General features: G+C 40.0%; 2 protein-coding genes across 2 annotated transcripts in view; both read right to left on the minus strand.

The window, feature by feature from the left end:
- Positions 1 to 8,783: 8,783 nt before the first annotated feature.
- Positions 8,784 to 22,210, minus strand: part of LOC143289738 (beta-1,3-galactosyltransferase 1-like) — a 36,500-nt gene continuing 23,073 nt past the window's right edge. Inside the window, exon 2 of the mRNA XM_076598828.1 lies at positions 8,784 to 10,426. Within this exon, the coding sequence (XP_076454943.1) occupies positions 9,107 to 10,426 (1,320 nt within the window). The 3' untranslated portion in view covers positions 8,784 to 9,106. The remainder of the gene's footprint in view (positions 10,427 to 22,210) is intronic.
- On the minus strand, positions 18,818 to 20,692 carry LOC143294296 (lactosylceramide 1,3-N-acetyl-beta-D-glucosaminyltransferase A-like). Its single transcript, XM_076605739.1, has one exon. The coding sequence runs from the start codon at positions 20,605 to 20,607 to the stop codon at positions 19,267 to 19,269; it is 1,341 nt and encodes a 446-aa protein (XP_076461854.1). The 5' UTR covers positions 20,608 to 20,692; the 3' UTR covers positions 18,818 to 19,266.

Genomic DNA, 22,210 nt, shown 5'->3' on the forward strand with positions numbered 1-22,210 from the left:
ATGGTGTACTAATTTGTAAATATGTTTGTGAAAAATTGATATATAAACAATCATATATTCGTTCATATGCATATCAAAACACCTCACCCATCTTCCCACCAGCACACACACACACACACACGCACACACACATGCACACCCCCGCCTCCACATACATACAGACGTTTTCGTATTCAGACATTAAAAGTACGCTAACGTCATTACTATGTGCCCAACCCTTTGGATTTTTACTCTTTTTTTTTTTCTTTTTTTTTTCCGCACCATGCCCACCATACAGTGTTCGTGTACGAAAATTATAACACATTTGAAATTATATGCCAAAAGCTGAAATGATGGATTCCAAAACATATGCCATGCAACTCGGTGTTCTTTTGTTTTTGTTTTTTTCCCTGGTTACGAACCTTTCAATGAACACACTGAATGTTTGATTGATCATTGATTGGCTTGGTCAAGTGCTAATTTTTGTCGGATTATAGGACTGACTGGTGCGTTATTTTATTTATCTATTATCAGCATTACATTTTACAATTGATACTGATGTTTATATATATATATATGTTGTTGTTTTTTTAACTAAAGACAATCCTTTGCGTAGATGAAGTCATTGTTTGAAACATGCACACACACACACACACACACACACACACACACACACAATTGTTCACACATAATCTCTCTTAATCGCCTACAAAAAAGGGGGGGGAGAAAAATGGGGGGTGGAGGGGAAGGAACAAAAAAGATAGGAAAAAATGGGAGGGGGTGGCGGGTGGAGAGGAAGAGAGAAGAGGTAAATACTGTGACTTATCAATTATTGTCTCTCGCGAATATTTCTTTTGCTCTCCTTATTGAGAGACTGCTTTTTGAAGTTACTGAAATCGTACCTTTTTCACCTATGCGATTTGTGTGTGAAGTTATGGTTAACATTTTGCGACGAATAAGTCTTTTTGTGTTGTGAATCACTGTACATGACGTATTCGGTTTGTAATGATTGTGCTTGAATGTTGTGAATCTTGGAGCAGGTGGGTCACAGGTGTGACCTGCGTTTGCTCATGCTCTTGTGACACATACTTAGCTGATTATGTATGTTATGTATGTTTTCGTTCCCGCTGCACACACACACACACACACACACACACGTTCGCGCGAACTTGTACAGTAAGGTGACTGCGGGCAGAGTGAGGGAAGGTTGTGTTGCACGTGCTCGAGGTTCCCTTGATGGTTCGGGATCTCTGAGTGAGTTAAGAAATCAGACCATACTGGCACGAATGTCATGTGAATATTGCCTTAGTTGTTTTGAGTTTTGAGAACTTATTCAAAGCTCTGGAAAGAAAGAAAAAAGGAAGAAAAAATCGCTTGCACGATTTTTACAAGTTTTGTATACACACGCGCGTCGAGGCACACACACACACACACACACACACTGTAAAGAAAATGGTATCCTATTTTCCTAGATCCATTTTTCACAGGGCAACATTTATATCGGGGATTGGAAGTTGGTTGGGTTTTTTTTTTTTTTAAATACTATTTTCATAGATCCATTATTTTACAGGGCAACATTTATATTGGGGATTGGGATTTGTTTTTTTGGAAAATGGTTTCACGTGTTTCACGTGCATTTTTGTAATCATACCCTGAGTTATGAATGTGATGTGCTGCTGTGAAGTGCGGATTTGTTTGCCAGATGGTGTCATGAAGCTGTCCAGGTTTGGGACATAATTTTGTCTGTAAAGGTATGTTGAAAATTATTGCACTCAGTTTGAAATGACTTTGACTACGTTTTGTGATGGGATATTGACCATAGTATATAAAAGCAGGACATTTGTATGGATAATTTATGTAGCGTTTAAATTACAGATACATTGATATGTTGTGGTTGATTTGATGTTGTTGTAAAGCTTGTATGGGTAATCAGTACTTGGTGATTTGATGATACACAATTAGGTCAATGATAGATAGTAGTTACTTAAATTTGTCTTACGTTCTTCTTCTTCTTTCCGTTACACGACCAACATCGACTTGCCGATGACTCTGTCTTGGTTCATGCATGCTGGGTATTTTCGTGTCTCCATAACCCACCGAACACCGACATGGGTTACAGGATCTTTAACGTGCATATTTGATCTTCTGCGTGCGAACGGGGTGCAGGCACTAGTAGGTCTGCACATATGTTGACCTGGGAGATGTGAAAAATCTCCACCTTTTACCCACCAGGCGCTGTCACCGTGATTCGAACCCGGGACCCTCGGATTGAAAGTCCAACGCTTTAACCACTCGGCTATTGCGCACGTTTTGTTAGACTATTCGATGGCTAAGAAATGGTGACTTTTTTGAAACATTGAATTGTGTAGTAGCTAAGCAGCTACATTTTGGTATTTCCTGATGGTATGAATGGGAATCATTTTAAAGTAATTGTATTTGGCATTACTTAGGGTGGTAAATGGACATCGTTTTTCAAGCGAATATTTTTTTTATCGGCTTAAGTGATATTAAGTGAATGGAAATTATGTCGATGGTGGGATGAAGATTTCCTCTTTAGTGTGTGTGTGTAAAGATATGGTGTCTATGTTATCTTGTTTGTCCACTTAGGTTTCTAGGAATAATATTCAAAACATGGTCTGTAGTGGGACTGGAAATAAGGAGGGGGGGTTGCATCCAGAAAGTCAAGGAACCGACACATACTAAAAATGAGCAGGCATCTTGTGGCCGGGGACAGGCCACGGGGTTTTTTCTTGTGCCGAGGTGCCAGGCACTGGGCACGGTACTTCCACAGAACTGGATGGTGGGACCATCGGGACGGACTGCTAGCACAGAAGGTGAACGTGATGGTGGGACCATCCAGACGTGCTGAGCGAAGAGCCAGGGGCTGGCGAGACTGTTGAAGCACATTCACGGCAGTGAAGTTACCATTGTTTTCCCCCCATAAAAATTATATTCCAGTCCAGGCCATGAGTAGCAGCTTTTGATATTTTTCTTAGTAATAAATAAAAGGGTGTTGTTAATAAGTGTTTTTCGTGTTTTGGGGAGAACACGTTCTGATTTGGAGTGACAAGTGAACAGATAGCAGGCCTACACTTACAAGCAAACACATTCATTCTTATTTATTTCTATCTGGCACTTTCTTTACACACACACACACACACACACACACACACACACACACCTTGTTAAAAAATACTTTCCACGAGAATGGGAGTTTCGTGAAATACGGCGTTATGAAATCAAACATGAAAAGTTGTGTGATGTGTTGTTCCCTGATCGCCAAGGATGGTCAGAGGGAAACAGGTGTCTTGTTTTTTTGTTTGTTTTTCTTCTTTGCCAATGTATGTGTATTTTTGTGTGAATGGACAATATTTTGTCTTGTTTCTTTCTTTTTCATATATTTCATTTGATTTTCTCCAGATATTTGAGTGTCTGATGCTTCAGTTTGTACAGAACAAAGAATTCATTATCCTTTTTGTTCTTTTTTTTTAATTAGATTAGAAAAGATGGTACAGGTGGAAAACTGTTTTTGAAATATTAACAGTGCAATATGTGTGGTCCAATACACAGTTCACTCATGAATAGTCTAAAAATATCATACTTAAATTGCCAGGGGTTCGCTTTTCAAAAAAGGAAAGATGTTTTACAACACTTAAGACAAAAACAATATTCAGTCTATTTTTTACAAGATACGCACTTTACAAAAAAGATGGAGAGACAAATAAGGGCTGAATGGGGTTATGAATGTGTTTTTCATCTAATAATTCTAGGTCACGAGGAGTAGCTATCTAGCTGAATAACAACTTTCAGGTCAAAATTTAAAAAAAAATTACATATACTCATGGAAATTATATCATTTTGGTGTTAACATATTTGATATCGAAATTCTATTGGTAAACCTTTATGGCCCTAACAGTAATGACCCCTTTTTTTTCTTCTTTCTTTTTTTTTTTTTTTTTTAAAGAAAATCAGAAAAAAGTTGAAGAGCAAGAAATTTCTAACGTCATAATGGGAGGGGATTGGAATTTAGTAATGAATCCCAACGTACACTACCACAATTATAAGCATGTGAATAATCAGGGAGCACAAGAGAGTTTTAAAGATAATAGATGATTTAAAGTTAGTAGATATGTGGAGGGAACTCAATACTGAAGTCTTAAGATACACTTGGAGGAGACCAACTCCCTTACAACAATGCCGTCTTGACTTCTTCTTGAACTCAGATAACCTGGTTACTGATGTTAAAAACACTATTTTGTACGGTTATAGAAGTGACCACTCTTTAGTCAAAGTTGACTTAGTATTTAATACAGAACCCAAAAGAAAACCGTTTTGGAAATTTGACTCATCTTTACTTGGAGACAGTGATTATGTTAAGTTAGTGAAAGAAACAATAGAGAAAATAAAGGAACAGTATGCAGTATTACCGTACGCACGAGAAAACGTATGTAATACCCCGAATGATGAAATTCAGTTTACTATAAGCAACCAGCTCTTTTTAGATGTGTTGATAATGGAGATAAGAGCAAAAGCTATAACTTTTGGAATAAGAAAGAAAAAGCAACAAATAGAAAAAGAGGAAATGTTAGAAAAGAAAAGAAAATACCACTCGAAAAGGAAGTTCGGTCGTATAATATAATTAGAGAATTGCAGGAGAAGACGGAAGAGCTCATACAATTAAGGAAATTGAAAATGGAAGGGATAGCTATAAGATCTAAAGCAAGATGGGCATCTCAGGGTTAAAAAGTAAGTAAATATTTTGTAATCTTGAAAAATGTCACTTTATCAGTAAACACATGTTAAAGTTCTTTACAGATCAAGGTAATATACTGACAGAAACAGATGAAATACTAAAGGCGACAAGACATTATTATGAAGACCTATACAAAGAACAGGATGTAAAAGATTTAGATATTAGTGATTATGTAAACAACATACCCAGACTAGATGAGACAATCAAAACAACTGTAAGGATTAATTACAAGACAAGAAGCCACAGATGCTATTAGGCGAATGCAAAACGACAAGAGTCCAGGTACAGATGGAATTACTGTAATTTTTTTATTTTTTATTTTTGGAAAGACATTAGTGACTTTGTTGTAAGATCACTGAATGAAGGATTTATAAGTGGAGAAAATGTTAACGACACAGAAAGGATTAATTACATGCCCGCCAAAATGTGATAAACCAAGGGAATACTTAAAAAAATGGAGGCCTATATCCTTGTTAAACGTTATTTATAAGATAGGATCAGCATGTATAGCTAATAGAATTAAGTCAGTGCTGCCTAGGTTAATAAATGAAGATCAGACAGGTTTTTATTCCAGGTAGATACGTTGGTGATAACTTAAGAATACTATATGACATCATGCATTACTTAGAAAAAGAAATTTCAGGCTTACTAGTTTCAATAGACTTTGAAAAGACATTTGATTCAGTAAACTGGATATATATGAACAAGGTCTTAAACGCTTTTGGATTTGGAGAAGATATATGTAAATGGGTATGCACTTTTTATATAAATATAAAGTCATATGTCTTAGTAAATGGTAAGGTATCCCAGAGTTTCAAAATACATAGGGGGTGCCGCCAGGGAGACCCGATTTCGCCATACCAATTTGTATTGTGCTCTGAAATTCTGGCATGCAAGATAAGGGAAGATAAGGGTATTAAAGGCATTAGCATATTGAACACTAACTTTAAAATTAGTCAGTTTGCTGACGACACATTTAAGTTACATGGAGATAAAGAATCGTATGAGAAATCATTCAAAACACTAAATAGAAGAAGAATTTTCAGGTCTGAAGTTAAATTATGACAAAACGCTTTGGTTAGGGTGTATGAAAAATTCGAAAAGGAAATATCTCCCAGAAAAGAATATGAAATGGACCCCCACCCCCCACCCCATTCAAGATTTTAGGTATATGGTTTTTAGACGATCTATCAAAAATAACTGATGTGAATACAAGGGACAAATTAACAGAAACAAAACATTTATTCAAGATTTGGTCAAAGCGTATATGCACACCCCTCGGTAGAATTGCTATTCTCAAATCTTTCATACTTTTAAAGCTAATATAATTATGGATTATTCTTCCAAACCCTCCAGACAAAAAAGTAAAAGAATTACAGAGACTATGCTATGAATCCGTATAGAATAAAAATAAACAACAAAAAACCCCAGATAAAATTAAAAGAAAATATTCGATACATAATGTTGCAAATGGAGGAACAGGTATACCAGACATAGAAAAGTTTATACATGCTCTTAAGATAACATGGATAAGAAAATTATACACAGGAACACCAAAGTGGAAGAGAATCTTACTTATAAAATGCCAAGAAATTAAATCACTACATCTGTATGGTTCAAGAAAGTTTCTAAATATCGAATTTAACCAATTTTGGAAAGATTTGTTTTTCAGGCATACACGAATTTTACGAAACAAATAGAATTAAAAGAGCCACGCGAGGTACTTGCTGAGCCCCTCTTTTATAACGACAAATTTAGAGTTGGTAACAACACAATCCACTACAAATGTTAGACAAACAAGAATATATTTCTGGTTAGAGATGTTGTTCATGAGAATGGGTGCTTCCTTAGTTACACGTGCTTTACAGAAAATTATAATATCAATGTAAATTATTTAGTGTATATGGGATTGATACATTCGATAAAAAGTTACTTAATTACACACAATATTTATCTAGGTGATAAAACCTGTAATGACCAATCGAAAGCATTACACTTAATATCCTCTACAATGAAAGGCTCGCAAATACATTGATATACGTTTGAACCACTCTTTCTTTACTTTAAGTGGGATGAAAAATTAGATATCGTCGTTAACTGGGTAACCACCATGAAGCAAATAAATAAAAAAGTAAGAGATAAAATTGAAGTGGTTTCAAATTAGAATTTGTCACAACATTTTAGTTACAAAATTCTGAAGAAAATGGGCATTACAGTGACCAGTGCAATTTCTGTAAAAATAAAATAGATTCAGTACATCATTATCTATGGTTTTGCAAGTTCTCTCAATTGTTTTCGAAGGAATTAGAGAACATTTTTAAAGATGTGATACCTGCTCAAATGTAAAGTTAAATACAGAATTAGTTCTATTTGGAAATGATGAAATTACAAAAAACTTTCAACTGTATTATTCTTTTTGCAAAATATTTTTCTCAAGAGAAAAAAATACTATTGATTACAATGACAGTTATGGGATGCCGGGTATTGGTCTTGGTTATTGTCTCGTTTTGAGTTGATTATAAAATGGACCATATATGCGTATGACTTATGATGACGATGTTATTGTTAATGTTCACTGTATTCGATCTTTTGTCTTTCTTTCTTTTCCCTTTCTTTTCCATTTACTCTGAGTTGTTATAATGAATTCAAATACAAAATAAAACGGTGGTCGACCCAATTAAAGAAAGTCCGGGACAAAAAAAACAAAACAAAACAAACAAAAAACAAGAGAGGTAAGGCCTTCAAGACTCACTTGTGATACACTTATTATAAAGCTTCGCGTTTAAAAAAAAAAAAAAAGAAGAAAAAAAAAAGTCCTAACCATATTCGAACCCCCATGTTCGGGTGAGAAGAAACTGCCTTATCCATTACACTATCGTGGCTCCTTAACTCACGTTCTAAAATTTAACATTTGAACATACTTTTTTAAAGGGCGATAAATCAATTGCAGTATTCGCAGTGAGAACGCTGTTTAAATCATTATTCTGGTGTATCTTGGGCATTCAAAAAATCTTTAAGGGCAATAAAAAAAAAAATTTTTAATGGCTATCGTCGCAATCACACTGCAACATTTAGCCGTTTTCACTAGATCTAGATAGATGTACAAGTTTAGTTACACCCGCCGGGACTGTAGTACGACACGGTCGATTCAATATTTCTTTTATGTTAATTCTAGTTTTATAGTTTTAAAGTCGATATGAAAATTTAGTATTTTGTTAAACTAATAACATGTAGAGCCAAGTACAAGTACTTCTAAACGTCGTAAGAAGTGAAAAGGACTTCATTTTCAGAAAAGTCAAGACTGGAAATTTTTTCGTTTCATCGTGATCAGTTCAAGGGTATTAACTCGCATGGTTTACAATTTTTAACTGAATTTCGACTGATTCTGTGGATATTTTTATGGCAGTTTGGGGCATAATCCAGTTAGTGATGAGGCGTTCACAAATCTTTCTCTGAATAAATATTAAACGGTCTCCTTCTCCAACTTTCCATCACATGTTATCGAGTATTGTCCATTGAATATAGGATTGAACTTGAAACAAAATGGCGTCGTTCGCGTTCGCGAAGAATATGAGCACGCGCTTTGAATGTGTATAAATATGCGTACGCAATAGATTTTTGCCCATGACCTTCAGGGCTCAGCCAACAGATCTGTAAAGTCCACTCGTCGTATTGATTTTAGTATTTTCCGAAAAAGACCACTTGGGCGAATGAACATAGTGAAAGCCCTGTACACTGAGAGTAAAACACACAAGCTTTTTATGTATTGAGTATAATTTCAAAATGTAATGTTTAAGATGAGAAAGATCAGTTTAAAGCAAATTAAGTCCCCTAGCATTAATTACAGAGTAATTTCCCTTTTTTACTATCTGCACCAAAACGTTTGCAAAATAAATAAAACTTCCATGCTCAGCAAAAGAAGTTCCTGTTTGAACAAAAAATGATAATAATGACTGCTCTTGTTGTTGTCAGAATATCAGATCAAAGTGCCAAGTTTAGAGAATACAAAAAATATAAATATAACAGTAAATGCAGTTTCCATATAATTAGGCTTCTTTTTTTTTTCTTTTTTTTTTGTCTTTTTTTTTGTGCCCATCCCAGAGGTGCAATATTGTTTTAAACAAGATGGCTGGAAAGAACTGAATTTTTCCTATTTTTATGCCTTATTTGGTGTCAACTGACAAAGTATTTGCAGAGAAAATGTCAATGTTAAAGTTTACCACGGACACACACACACACACACACACACACACAGAGACAACCGAACACCGGGTTAAAACAGAGACTCACTTTGTTTACACAAGTGAGTCAAAAAACCATTTTGCGAACATGCATGGCGTTACAGCAATGGTGTCCCGCGATACACATCAGGTTTTAGCAGGCTCCAGTCTGGAATGCATCCCAGGTCGCATAGTGATCCCGGGTGGAGTATTCTGTCATGGAAATCTTGTTCGTCTCCACAAGGGAGCACGGATCAAAACGGAAATTCTTGATCCGTTTGGCCATCTGAAAACAAACGAGTCGCTTCAATCCCAGACACTTGGCCAGAACACCCGTGACGTAGGCATCTTCGTTGGTGATGAGTGGCATATGTTGTGAAACATGACGTAAAGAACTGATGGCGTCACCAGATATGACGTAAGAATGCCCTTGCACATAGATGGGCCAATGCTGGAGAGGATAAGATTCCACACTGACTTCATAAATGCCTTTGCGGGCAACATATTTTGATGCAGTTTCTTTTGGATAGCCGAGCACAAAGTGAGAGTTATTCTGGGACACCAAACTCAACACGTCCAGGAGAAGTGGCACGTTGACGAAAGTGTCTTCATCCACTTTGAGTAGATACTTGGCTCTGGCACAGTGCAGATCCGCCCACTGCAGCACCATGGCCATTTTCAAACTAAGGTTTTGGTAACTGTCCAGGAAATCACCCACTACAATGTCATTGAAAGCTGCTGCCTCAGAAACCAATTTGTCATGATTGTAGGTTCTGGATACGCCCACAAAGAAGACGAATTTGACCGAGCCATTCAGTGACCTTGAATCACCAGGCCATGGGTGTCCATAAGCGGGGCTGCCCCACGTTTCTCTGATGGCTGTTCTGTGTGCTGTGTGGCTGTGCACAGACGGTACAATGACCAGAAGGACAGGACCTTCAGGTGGACACGTTGTCTGGATTAACCATCGGACAGCAAACTGATTCACTAAAGTCTTCCTCGGTATGAAGAAGGACGCATTATCCGCGAGATACGTCTCTGGGGGGGCAGTCTTCAAGCCGACCACAATGTCCGCGGCACTGGGGGAGGGAGTGTGGAGGTGTGGAAAGGGGTAGTCCTGATCGCCGTTCACACTGAGGACTGTGGTGGGGGGAGTGTGGAGGTGTGGAGTCGGGGAGTCCTGCTGCTGATCGGCAATCACATTGACATCCCCCGCACCTGCAGCATTCTCATCTGACCCTGACTCGTCTTCACGTTCCCAAACGAACGCGACGGTTTGTTCAAATGGTTTTGCTGATGGCGGGTCGGCCTTCCGGAATTCTGGTACAAATGTCAGTTCCTGTTGTCTTCGGTGAACTGTTACGCCCACAGCAGACCAGTTGTTGACAGAATACATAGTGAACAACACTGTGAGAAAGCCCATGATGAACAGCAGGAAAAGCACACCTCGAATGGCCTTCGTTGCTCTCACCATCTGGCAAGGAACAAAGGGGATATATGCATTAAAAGTACATTTTATTACCTTATCTCTTTCAAAAACACTTAACAGTGCATGATAACAAGAGTCACCTGTGCTTCGCGCTTTATCCAGTGAAGGAGTCATGAGGGAAAAAAACAGAGAAAAGTGTTCTGTATTATATATGAAATATAAGACAGGCTTGGGAGAAAATAAGAAAAAAGGCATGTGAGCGGGATCGAACCATGCATGTTCAGATTCGAAGCAAGCAGACTAATCCCCACTACTGCATCGCATCTGACGTCATATTTTAACTAATTCTAACAAAGCAATGTTGTCTTCTTCATGCATTAAAAAGACGTGATTGCATTGGACGTAATAACGCCGTTTAAATCATGTTTTTGTGTGTGTTTTAGTATATCTCGATTATTCTATTTCGGCAGTGAAGGAGATGCTGCCATCGCTTCAAGCACATCGCAACACATTGTAGATCTGTACGAACTCGTCAACAACGGGCTGAAAGAAACGATCAGTTCAATTTTCTTTTATGGTCATTCCAGTTCATTCTGTGTGCACTTTAGAATATTTATATGCAGTAAACATGTCGATAGCGTAGTTAGTATCACTGTATGTGTCATGTCCAGAATTTGTATTTCTTTCCTTTTAATTGTGAACGAGAAAACGAGGTCATGTCATCTTAACAAAAACAACCCACCTTCCATCAACTCAGTGGGAAGCGGTTATTAGAATTTTCGGATTTCGGAACGAATCTCAACGGAATAAACCATTAATCATCTGGAAATACAGCTTAATTCGAGAGACTTACAACCTATTCTTGGTATGACAAAATTTTTGTTCATACTATGTTTAAGCCAAAATTGGTACTGGCAGACGAAGTACTTCCAGAGAAAATGGAAATGTTAAATTTTACCACGGACACACAGACATACAGACACACACACAGACAACCGAACATCGGGTAATAACAGACACTTTGTTTACACAAGTGAGTCAGAAATGATAAACAAGACAAAGCGAATTAAAGTAAAGAATGCACATAAAAGAAAAAGACAATGCGGCGAAAAAAAAAAAAGGAATGCATTCAACATACAGAAACCGAGAAATATCCATCCACTCCATACATAAATGCGGCACTGTAATATCCATCCACTCCATACATAAATACGGCACTGTAATATCCAACCACCCCATACATCCTGAACACAAATATCCACCTACTACATACTTAAATACTGAACACTAATAGCCACCCATTCCATACATACACCCATTCCATCCACTCCGAGCATAAATAATGTACACTTAATCCATCCACTCTGTACATACTGTACACCAATATCCATCCAGTCCGTACACACAGACTAGGCTGATATCCATCCAGTCCGCACATACTGTACACTGATATTCATCGACTCCATACAGACTGTACACTAATATCCATCCATTCCGAACACACTGTACACTAATATCCACCTATTCCATGCATACATACTGTACAGTAATGTCCATCTATTTCATACATACTCACTGTACATTAATAACCATACAGTCCGTACCTACTGTACACTGATATCCAGCGACTCCATACATACTGTACACGTCACTCCATACATAAATACTATATATTAATATTAACCCACTCCATACATACTGTACATCAATATCCAATATCCACCCACTCCAGACATAATACTGTACACTAATATCCATCCTCTCCATACAAACAATACATAAGTCACTTATATCTACCCAGTCAATATGAAAATACTGCACAATAATACCCATCCACTCCATATACAAATACTGTACACTAATACCTATCCAGCTGGCACTGGATCGGCAGGCTTTCGATGCTGGGGAGGCCGCTCCTCTCTTGGACCTGGAGGTTGGAGACCCTGTCTTGCCACTTTATGCCGAGGATCTTTCGTAGGCATCTCTGGTGAAACTGCTTAAGTTGATGAATGTGACGGCAATACGTCGTCCATGTTTCACAGCAGCATAACAAGGTGGTCGGCACAACAGCTCTGTAGGTTTTGATTTTGGTGCTGAGCCTGATGCCTTTGTTGTTCTACAGCCTGTTGTTGAGTCTGCCAAAGGCGGAGCTCGCCTTGGCGATGCGCAGCGTCACTTCCGCATCAAGGGCTCCGTTGCTGCATAAGGTGCTGGCCAGGTAGAAATACTTGTCAACTGACACCATCTCTGTCATCGATCTTAATTGCAGGTCGGGGGAGGCACTGGAGTTCTGTGAGCTAGCTGGTTGGTACATGGACTCGGTCTTGCTGAGGCTGATGGTGAGTCCAAAGCGCCTGCAGGATGTTGAGAACCTATCCATAATGAACTGCATGTCCTCATGGGTGTGTGCAGCAAGAGCACAGTCATCAGCGAAGAGGAACTCTCTCAACAGTGCCTCAAACACCCTGGACCTAGCGTGGAGTCGCCGCAAGTTGAAAAGTTTGCCAACTGTGCGAAACAGAATGTAAATGCCCCGGTCACAGTCTTGGAAGGTGTCAATCAGCATGGCAGAGAAGAGAATGGAGAACAGTGTGGGTGCCAGGACGCAGCCCTGCTTCACTCCATTTACCACAGGGAACGGATCTGACATGCCATTATTTTCCTGTATTCTCGCCTGCATGCCATCGTGGAATGACGCAATCAGCTGAATCTGGCTCTCTGGGCAGCCGAACTTTAGCAGGATCTTCCACAGACCACGGCGGTTCACCGTGTCGAAGGCCTTAGTCAGGTCTACAAAGACCATGTGGAGCTCCTTGTTCTGCTCACGGCACTCCTCTTGCATCTGGCATACGGCAAACACCATGTCACATGTTCCCCTGCCTGAGCGGAAGCCGCACTGTGCTTCAGGGATGACTGTGGTGGAGATATGGTCGACCAGTCTGTTCAGTATGATGCAGGCGAAGATCTTGCCGGCGATGCAGAAGATAGATTCCACGGTGGTTATCGCAGGATGTTTTGTCTCCCTTCCGTTTGTAAATGTAGACAATTGAAGCATCCTTGAAATCCTGGGGGACCTCCCCTCTCTCCCGGATAAACTGGAACAGGGTGGTCAGCTTGTCTGTCAGCACCTCGCCTCCATACTTGTAGATGTCAGCCTGGATTCCATTCGCTCCTGGTGCTTTTCCTGACGTTGTCAGCTTCATGGCCTTCTCGGTCTCTGCGTTGGGGGGAGGGGCCGTTAGCGAGTCACTGACTGGTAACTGTGGGAGGGCTGCACTTACCTCGTCAGATACGGACGAGTCCCTGTTGAGGAGGGTGTTGAAGTGTTCTGCCCAGCGGGCAAGGATGTCTTTGTCTGTCAGGAGGGTGGTCTGGTCCAAGGCTCTGACAGGGGTTGATCCTGTGACTCTTGGCCCATACACGGCTCGGACCATCATGGAAGGTCTTCATGTCGTGAGCATCAGCAGCGGACTGAAGCTCTTCAGACTTTATCTCCCACCAGGTGTTCTTCATCTCATGCAGCCTCTTCTGTACGAGTTGCTTGGCAGTCTTTATCGGAAGTGTGGTCCTGATGCCGTATATGCAGTGTGTTCAGGAGCTTGGAGATTCCAGAGTCGTTCTCGTCAAACCAGTCTTTGTGGCTCCTCTGTACAAAGCCGAGTGCGTCAGCTGCTGCTGTGTACACAGCATCTCTAAAGTTGATCCATACCTCTTCTACATCAGTCGATGCAGGAATTTCTTGGAGAGCTGCTTGGATTTGCTGCTGCAGCACGTCCTTGGTGATAGGGAGGTGGTGGATGTTCAGCTTCCGAGGGGGTTTCTGCCTGGCTGGTTGGAGCTTGCATATAAGTCTGATGTTCATCTTGCTGCGTACCAGGCGATGGTCCGACCAACAGACTGCTCCTCTCATGCAGCGTGTAATGGAAACGTCACCTATGTCCCCTGCCGGACAATCACATAGTCCAGCATGTGCCACTGCTTGGAGCGAGGGTGCATCCATGTGTTCTTGTACTTGTACGCTTGTTAGAAGAGGGTGTTGGTGATGGTCAGTCCATGCTGCGTGCCGAGCGGAAGCAAAAGCAGTCCATTGGAGCGCTGTGCGCCTTTCTGGTCTGTCGCCTCTGTCTGAAAGGGTGCAAACATTCCAGGCACCCAGAGTCAGGGCATGACTCCTGGTTCTTTTCTTCTGTTCTTTTCGACAGCTAGTGTTGGATGTCCAAGCAGGTGCGATTTCCTACTAGGTACTAGGTGACGCAGGCTTTGTTTAGGGATCCTTTTATCTCCCCTTCCCCATGTGGGGAGAGCAGTGCTGTCCCTAAAAAGGGCTGCTCTGACACTGTGGGAGGATACGGTCGCCGCACCTGCCCCAGTCTACGGCGAACGACCATCACCCCACAGCCGCCTGCGTGCAGAGTCCTAACTTGGAACTGCCAGCAGCATCCTCTGCCTGTCCCCGTTACCACTTCTCCATCGCCGCAGGGCTTGGGAAAGCTGGGTGTTGAAGGGCTAGCTCATCGTTCCGACATTAGCCTGGTTGCCTGACCTGCACAGGTGACTTTTTTTGGCGAGGAGGAGTTGTGCAGTCCCTTCCCCACTCTCTCGCCTATCGACGCTCACAGTCCCACAGGTGCAGATACTGCCACGTGTAGGACGGCCTCGGAAGGTGCAGGTTTTTTCTTTGGAGCTCCGTCTCCTAGGAGGACTTCCAGCCAAGGATAAGAGCTCCCCCTGCACTTTGGTCATCCTCTTCCGCCTTCACAGCCGTTGCGAAAAGGTTTCACAGCCCTTTCCCGTTACATCAGACAGGGATGCCCATTCTCACCCTTAGCTTTCATTCATTTTAGCTGTAGAAATACTGGCAATCAAGATTAGATACAGCAGTATCTGCCTCCTGACAGAAACAAATGAAAATAAAACAACTAGTGGATGATACGACTCTTTTTCTGAAAAACAAAGAGGACATGTTAAAAGCTTCCAACATCATAAATGATTTCTCCACATTCTCAGGCTTTGTATTTGTATTTCTTTTTATCACAACAGATTTCTCTGTGTGAAATTTGGGCTGCTCTCTGTATTTTTTCCTGCGTGCAGTTTGATTTGTTTTCCCTATCCAAGTGGATTTTTCTACATTATTTTGCCAGGAACAACCCTTTTGTTGCCGTGGGTTCTTTTACGTGCGCTAAGTGCATGCTGCACACGGGACCTCGGTTTATCGTCTCATCCGAATGACTAGCGTCCAGACCACCACTCAAGGTCTAGTGGAGGGGGAGAAAATATCGGCGGCCGAGCCGTGATTCGAACCAGCGCACTCAGATTCTCTCGCTTCCTAGGCGGACGCGTTACCTCTAGGCCATCACTCCACTATATTAAAACAAATGAAAACTAAGGCCATGAAACTGGGAACAGGTTATGAAGACCAAAACCTTCCTTTTGAAGTAACAAAAGTGATAAAGATATTAGGTATTTACTTTCAAAATGGCATCAGAGCCCAAAACATTGAAAAGAATTTGGAGGGGAGAGTAGAAAAGGTAACAAATCTGATACAGACTTGCAGTCGTAGAGATCTAAGCATACATGGAAAATAGTAACTGTGAAATCTCTTCTGGTAAGTCAGTTTACGTATGTTATGCAAGCAATTGGTTTGCATGCTTTAATGAATGCTGTTCCAGCAGAATGGAAAGAATGGATCAGACAGGCAGACACACAAATTCAGACTTTGACAAATGAAAGACATTTTGCAAACAATTTTAATGATACACCAAAAGTAATGTCAAAATATTTAGATAATCAAACAAATGACATAGATACAAGAAATCCGTGTGCATTTCTGGAAAAGAAAATTTGGCACTGAATTCAGTAAAGATATCTGGTTAATCCCTCATTTTGCAACAAAAGAAGACTGCATGAACTGCAATGAAAGATCCTCCATAACATATACCCAACAAATATTCTGCTACATAAAATGAATGTGATTGATGACAATAAATGCATGTGGTAGATTTTATTGAACACTTCTTTTTTGAATGCCCAAATGTCAATAATTTTTGGAAAGCAGTTGAACGTTATATAAGCAGTAACTTTGGAAAAAAAAAGTACAACTGACAGTAAACGAAGTCTTGTTTGGTTTTCAAAACAAAGAAATTAACTACACGATAAATACTACAAACAAAATAATACTTATTGGAAAGATGTGTATAAGTATTGCCAAGAAAACTAAAACAACATCTCCAATCTGTAATTTTTTAACAGCAAGTCTCACGTCGAAACATACAGTTCATATAGGCAAAAAATAAACAAAATGCTCTGCATATACATGGCATATATCTAAATGTATATGAAAAATGCTATGTCGTTTTTGACTAAGGTCGTAACAGCAATAATTATGCATCTAATTAAAATTGACAATGCTCTGCATATACATGGCATATATCTAAATGTATATGAAAAATGCAATGTCATTTTTGACTAAGGTCGTAACAGCAATAATTATGCATCTAATTAATATCATTATCATTCCTCTTCAGCTCCTCTGAATACCTATTATTATAATTATTATTATCATCATCATCATTATCACTATTATTATTGTTATCTTTTGAGAAAGAATTTGGTGAAGCTGTCACAAACAAGGCACACTAATGTATAAAGAAACCCAGACATACGTATGGACTTGCAGAACATTACGCAATAAATGTCCCTCATTAGAAAACCCACACGCAAAAGAAGCATAAATGGGATTGTTCCTGTCTCCTCTTTCTTTATTACTCAATCTGTTCTTTTCCATTTTAATATTTCGCTTTGCTATCATCAATATTACTATCATTATTAGTTGTTGTTGTTGTTTTTTCCCTTTCTTTCTTTTTTTTTTTTTTTTCGGTCAATGAAGAAAGCCACGTGCAGAGCACAAAGAAATTTTTTTTTTATAAGAAAGACAAAAAAGTGCTCCGTGACTTGCATGCAACTGGGGCCACAAAAAAGAAAAAAGAAAAGAAAAAAAAATTCGGTCAGCAGTGATAGTTTCAAACAGTAGAAAATATAACGGTGTAAAACCAAACAATGTTGCACATTTTCTTTCAGTAAACACACACACATACTCTCTCTCTCTCCTGTATTTTTTCTCTTTTTTTTTTTTCATTGATGGCTTGATGTGGAAAAGCAATTGTCGCTTATTCAATTTACTATCATGAAATAAAATCTCACATCCTGAAGCTGACTTGTGAAACTTACTACTGTTGCAATAGTTTCGGATACGTCTTGCGGGATTTTGTTGGAGAGTGAAAATTTCAGTGCTTGCGTGCGTGCGTGCGTGCGTGTGTGCGTGTGTGTGTTGTGTGTGTGTGTGTGTGTTGTGTGTGTGTGTGTGTGTGTGTGTTGTGTGTGTGTGTGTGTGTGTGTGTGTGTGTGTTGTGTGTGTGTGTGTGTGTGTGTGTGTGTGTGTGTGTGTGTGTGTTGTGTGTGTGTGTGTGTGTGTGTGTGTTTCGCACCAGCTTCAGTCAGCAGGCATTGTTATAATTGTTTACTGGTCATCGCTATTATCATGCCTGGACACGGTCTACAATCCAAAGTAAAATGAAAGAAAACTTAACTGTATCCCCACCTTATACAATCCCAGGTAAATGATGGAATTCAGTAGAAGCAGATGTATTCTGCCTTATACAATCCAAGGTAAATCATGGAATTCGGTAGAAGCAGATGTATTCTGCCTTATACAATCCAAGGTAAATCATGGAATTCGGTAGAAGCAGATGTATTCTGCCTTATACAATCCAAGGTAAATCATGGAATTCGGTAGAAGCAGATGTATTCTGCCTTATACAATCCAAGGTAAATCATGGAATTCGGTAGAAGCAGATGTATTCTGCCTTATACAATCCAAGGTAAATGAGAAAAAAAGGAAACGGTAGAAACAACTTGTTTTCCACTGTCTACACTGCTGGAGGTGTAGCAGTTGTAACGCCAGTTCTATGGGGAAAAGGGGAAAACTCACGTTAACTAACCCACTGCAGGAAGAAATTTATTTTTGGAGTATATACCTAAATTGGTTCTGGCACACACACACACACACACACACAGGCGCGCGCACGCACGCACACACAAGCAAATCAACAATCACATTCACACACACACACTGTCCTGTTGTTGTTTTGTTTTTTGTTTTTTAAATGATTATTTTATTCTAAAATGATTTGATCTTTTCAGTTATTTGTTATGTCGTTCTTAGTACATGTTTTTATTTATGCGCTTTATTTTCATGTGTGATTGTGATTGTGTGTGTGTGTGTGTGTGTGTGTGTGTGTGTGTGTGTGTGTCGTTGTGTTGTCTTTTTTTCTGCTTTCTTTCTCTTTTTTTGCCCTTGATGGCTGGATGTAAAATGCAGCAATGCTTTCTCCACTACCACAGTGAAATAAAGATTCGTTTCGTTTCACACACACAAACTTACAAGCATATTCATACACGCGCATGTGCGCACGCGCACAAACACACACACGTAAACAGACGTTGTAAATAACAATATATTCATTACATCCAGTCACTGAAATCCACTACATTTTCAAAAACACTGCAAGAACCATTTTAGAGAATAACAACGTGGTCAGAATTCTACTGAGCTGTTACCAGACATGGTATCCAATGCTACATCAACACTTTTAGACAATGACCACTCTTTCAGAATTCTCCTGAGCAGTTCCCATTCTTAAAGGTATCCCACACTGCATGAACATTTGGTAAATACCCACTCAGTCAGAATTGTATTGAGCAGTTCCCAGTCTTAACTGGTATCCCACACTGCATGAACACTTGGAGAATACTCACTCAGAATTCTACTGAGCAATTCCCAGTCTAAAAGGTATCCCACACTGCATGAACGTTTGGAGAGTACCCACTCAGAATTCTGCTGGGCAGTTCCCAGTCTTAAAGGTATTCCACACGTGACGGATGAGAGAATCCCGGATTCCTGTCTGTGAAATGTCAATATCTTGAACCAGATCACATCTGCGTCTAATCCACACTGCTGCAAAATGCCGACTGTGAATCCGCTGAACCAGAGCACTCTTGACTAATACACCCGTCACGTAGGCATCTTCGTTGGTGATGAGAGGCATATATTGTGAAACATGACGTAAGGAACTGATGGCGTCACCAGATATGACGTAGGAATGACCATACAAGTACAGGGGCCAGTACGGGAGAGGATACGCATCAGTGCTGACTTCCCAGCGGCCCCTGCGCGCGACTGATAGCCCTCTGTTTGCTTTAAGGTGGCCGAGCACAAAGTGAGAGTTATTCTGGGACACCAAACTCAACACGTCCAGAAGAAGTGGCACGTTGACGAAAGTGTCTTCATCCACTTTGAGCAGATACTTGGCTCTGGCACAGTGCAGATCCGCCCACTGCAGCACCATGGCCATTTTCAAACTAAGGTTTTGGTAACTGTCCAAGAAATCACCCACGACAATGTCATTGAAAGCTGCTGCCTCAGAAACCAATTTGTCATGATTGTAGGTTCTGGATACGCCCACAAAGAAGACGAATTTGACCGAGCCATTCAGTGACCTTGAATCACCAGGCCATGGGTGTCCATAAGCGGGGCTGCCCCACGTTTCTCTGATGGCTGTTCTGTGTGCTGTGTGGCTGTGCACAGACGGTACAACGACCAGAAGGACAGGACCTTCAGGTGGACACGTTGTCTGGATTAACCATCGGACAGCAAACTGATTCACTAAAGTCTTCCTCGGTATGAAGAAGGACGCATTATCCGCGAAATATGTCTCAGAACGTGTAAACCTTAATCCGTGAACAATGTTCTTGGCATTGCTCAATTTAGTTTGAATAACGTCCATGTTTTCATAACTTCGATGGTGGTTATTATTGGAGACTGGACCCGATTCATTACTACGGGTTGCTGTGACATGGAGCGTGCTTTGGACACCAGGCTGGCTTTGTGAGTAGCTGGTCATGACAGGGGCAATTTTTAGTTCATGCAGTTTATTGTTTTCCATTCTGACAGGGGCGGTGTTTGGTTCATTTAGTTTACTGTGTTCCGTTCTGACTGGCTCGGTATTCTGTTCATATGATTGGTTGTTTCCCATTCTGACAGGGATGGTATTCAGTTCATGTCGTTTGTTGTCTTCTATTCTGACAGGAACATCATTCGGTTCATGTGGTTTGTTGTTTTCCATTCTGACAGGGGCGGTGTTCGGTTCATGTGATCGGCTGTTTCCCATTGGGCTGATCACAGACAATGATGCCTGCGGTTCATTGGCATAATGGATCAGACTACAGAGCAAAGAGACGTGTACAGATCGCACAAAGTACAGCACCCACACTGCACACGTGATGAACAGCAGGAAAACTACTTTTTGAAGAAACTTGATGGACATCACCTTCATCTGGGAAGGAAAAACCAAATACGTACACGTTAAATGCTGTATAAGATAAGATAAGATAGGAATAACTTTATTATCTCCAACTGGAGAAATTTGGTCAGGTGCATTATCACAACATAGACAAGTAAACAACATGGGGAACCATAACTGTAATATATTACGAAGATGCTGGAATATTACGAAGATGCAAATGTAAAAAATATCACATACACCGTTTCATACATACATCCACACACTGCAGGTAATAATAACTAGTATTCTTAATGTAAAAACAGAAAGAATTAAGAAACATTATTTGAATATAATTATAAACATAGCCTACTATACTGCACATTGATTACAATAGACAGATCAGATAAGAATAAAGATAAATTGCGGAAAACCACAACCAGATAATCAGCACAAACCCGCACCCCCACCCACCCCCACCCACCCACCCCCACCCCCCACACGCAGATTACTTGATTAAACAAGAGTAATAAACATATGTTCTCAAATAAAAGCATTTCACATATTCGCTTTTAAAAACATTGCAATTAATTATTACATCGTAATTATTAAACAGAAATATATTTAGAATATGGACGTTAGCATTAGACATATTCCATTGTACATTCAGCCTGCATATTGCACATTATTCCTCCTACATATTGCACATTCATTATAACCAATTGTCACGTTTTTAAGCTCAGTAAACACACACACACACACACACACACACACACACACACACACACACACACACGCACGCACGCACACACACACACACACACACACACACACACACACACACACACACACACGCACACACACACACACACACAGAGTTCTCAAGAATTTAAAAGGTGGATTGAACGTGCAATAAAAGTCTCCAGAGCTCTGGATTTCAACTTAAAAGTTCTGTAGCGTCGTCCTGATGGCAATAGCTCATAATACTTTGCTAAAATATGGGTGTCGTCAGTTGCTATCTGCCTGCTTTAACAAAAAAAACACAACTATTTACTAGCTTGTTTCACTCCCACAATTTTACTGCATACACTCATGACATTGTTCAAAACACGCTTACACCTCACTCCCAAACTTCCATACCAGCACATAAATGAAACTGTGAGCACGGACTCAATACAACATCGATAATAACTTTGAAGAATATTTGAATTTATACCAACATTTCTAAGCTTCTGTAAACAAAAAATTCTAGATTGACATTTCTTATGAATGGAATCAACATTTCTGTCAAAAGTCAGCTTATTGTCTAAGATGGTCCCTAAATATCTATATTCATTGATCCTCTCCACAGTTTGACCATCAATAACAAGGTTAGCTACAGGCATGGGGTCTTTCCGAAAATCTATTAACATTTCTTTCGTTTTCAATACGTTGAGATCCAGATAGTTTTTCTCACACCAGAAACAGAAGTTTTTAATTTCACTGAAATAAA

Source organism: Babylonia areolata, chromosome 1 (assembly GCF_041734735.1).
Source record: "Babylonia areolata isolate BAREFJ2019XMU chromosome 1, ASM4173473v1, whole genome shotgun sequence".
Taxonomy (NCBI): domain Eukaryota; kingdom Metazoa; phylum Mollusca; class Gastropoda; order Neogastropoda; family Buccinidae; genus Babylonia; species Babylonia areolata.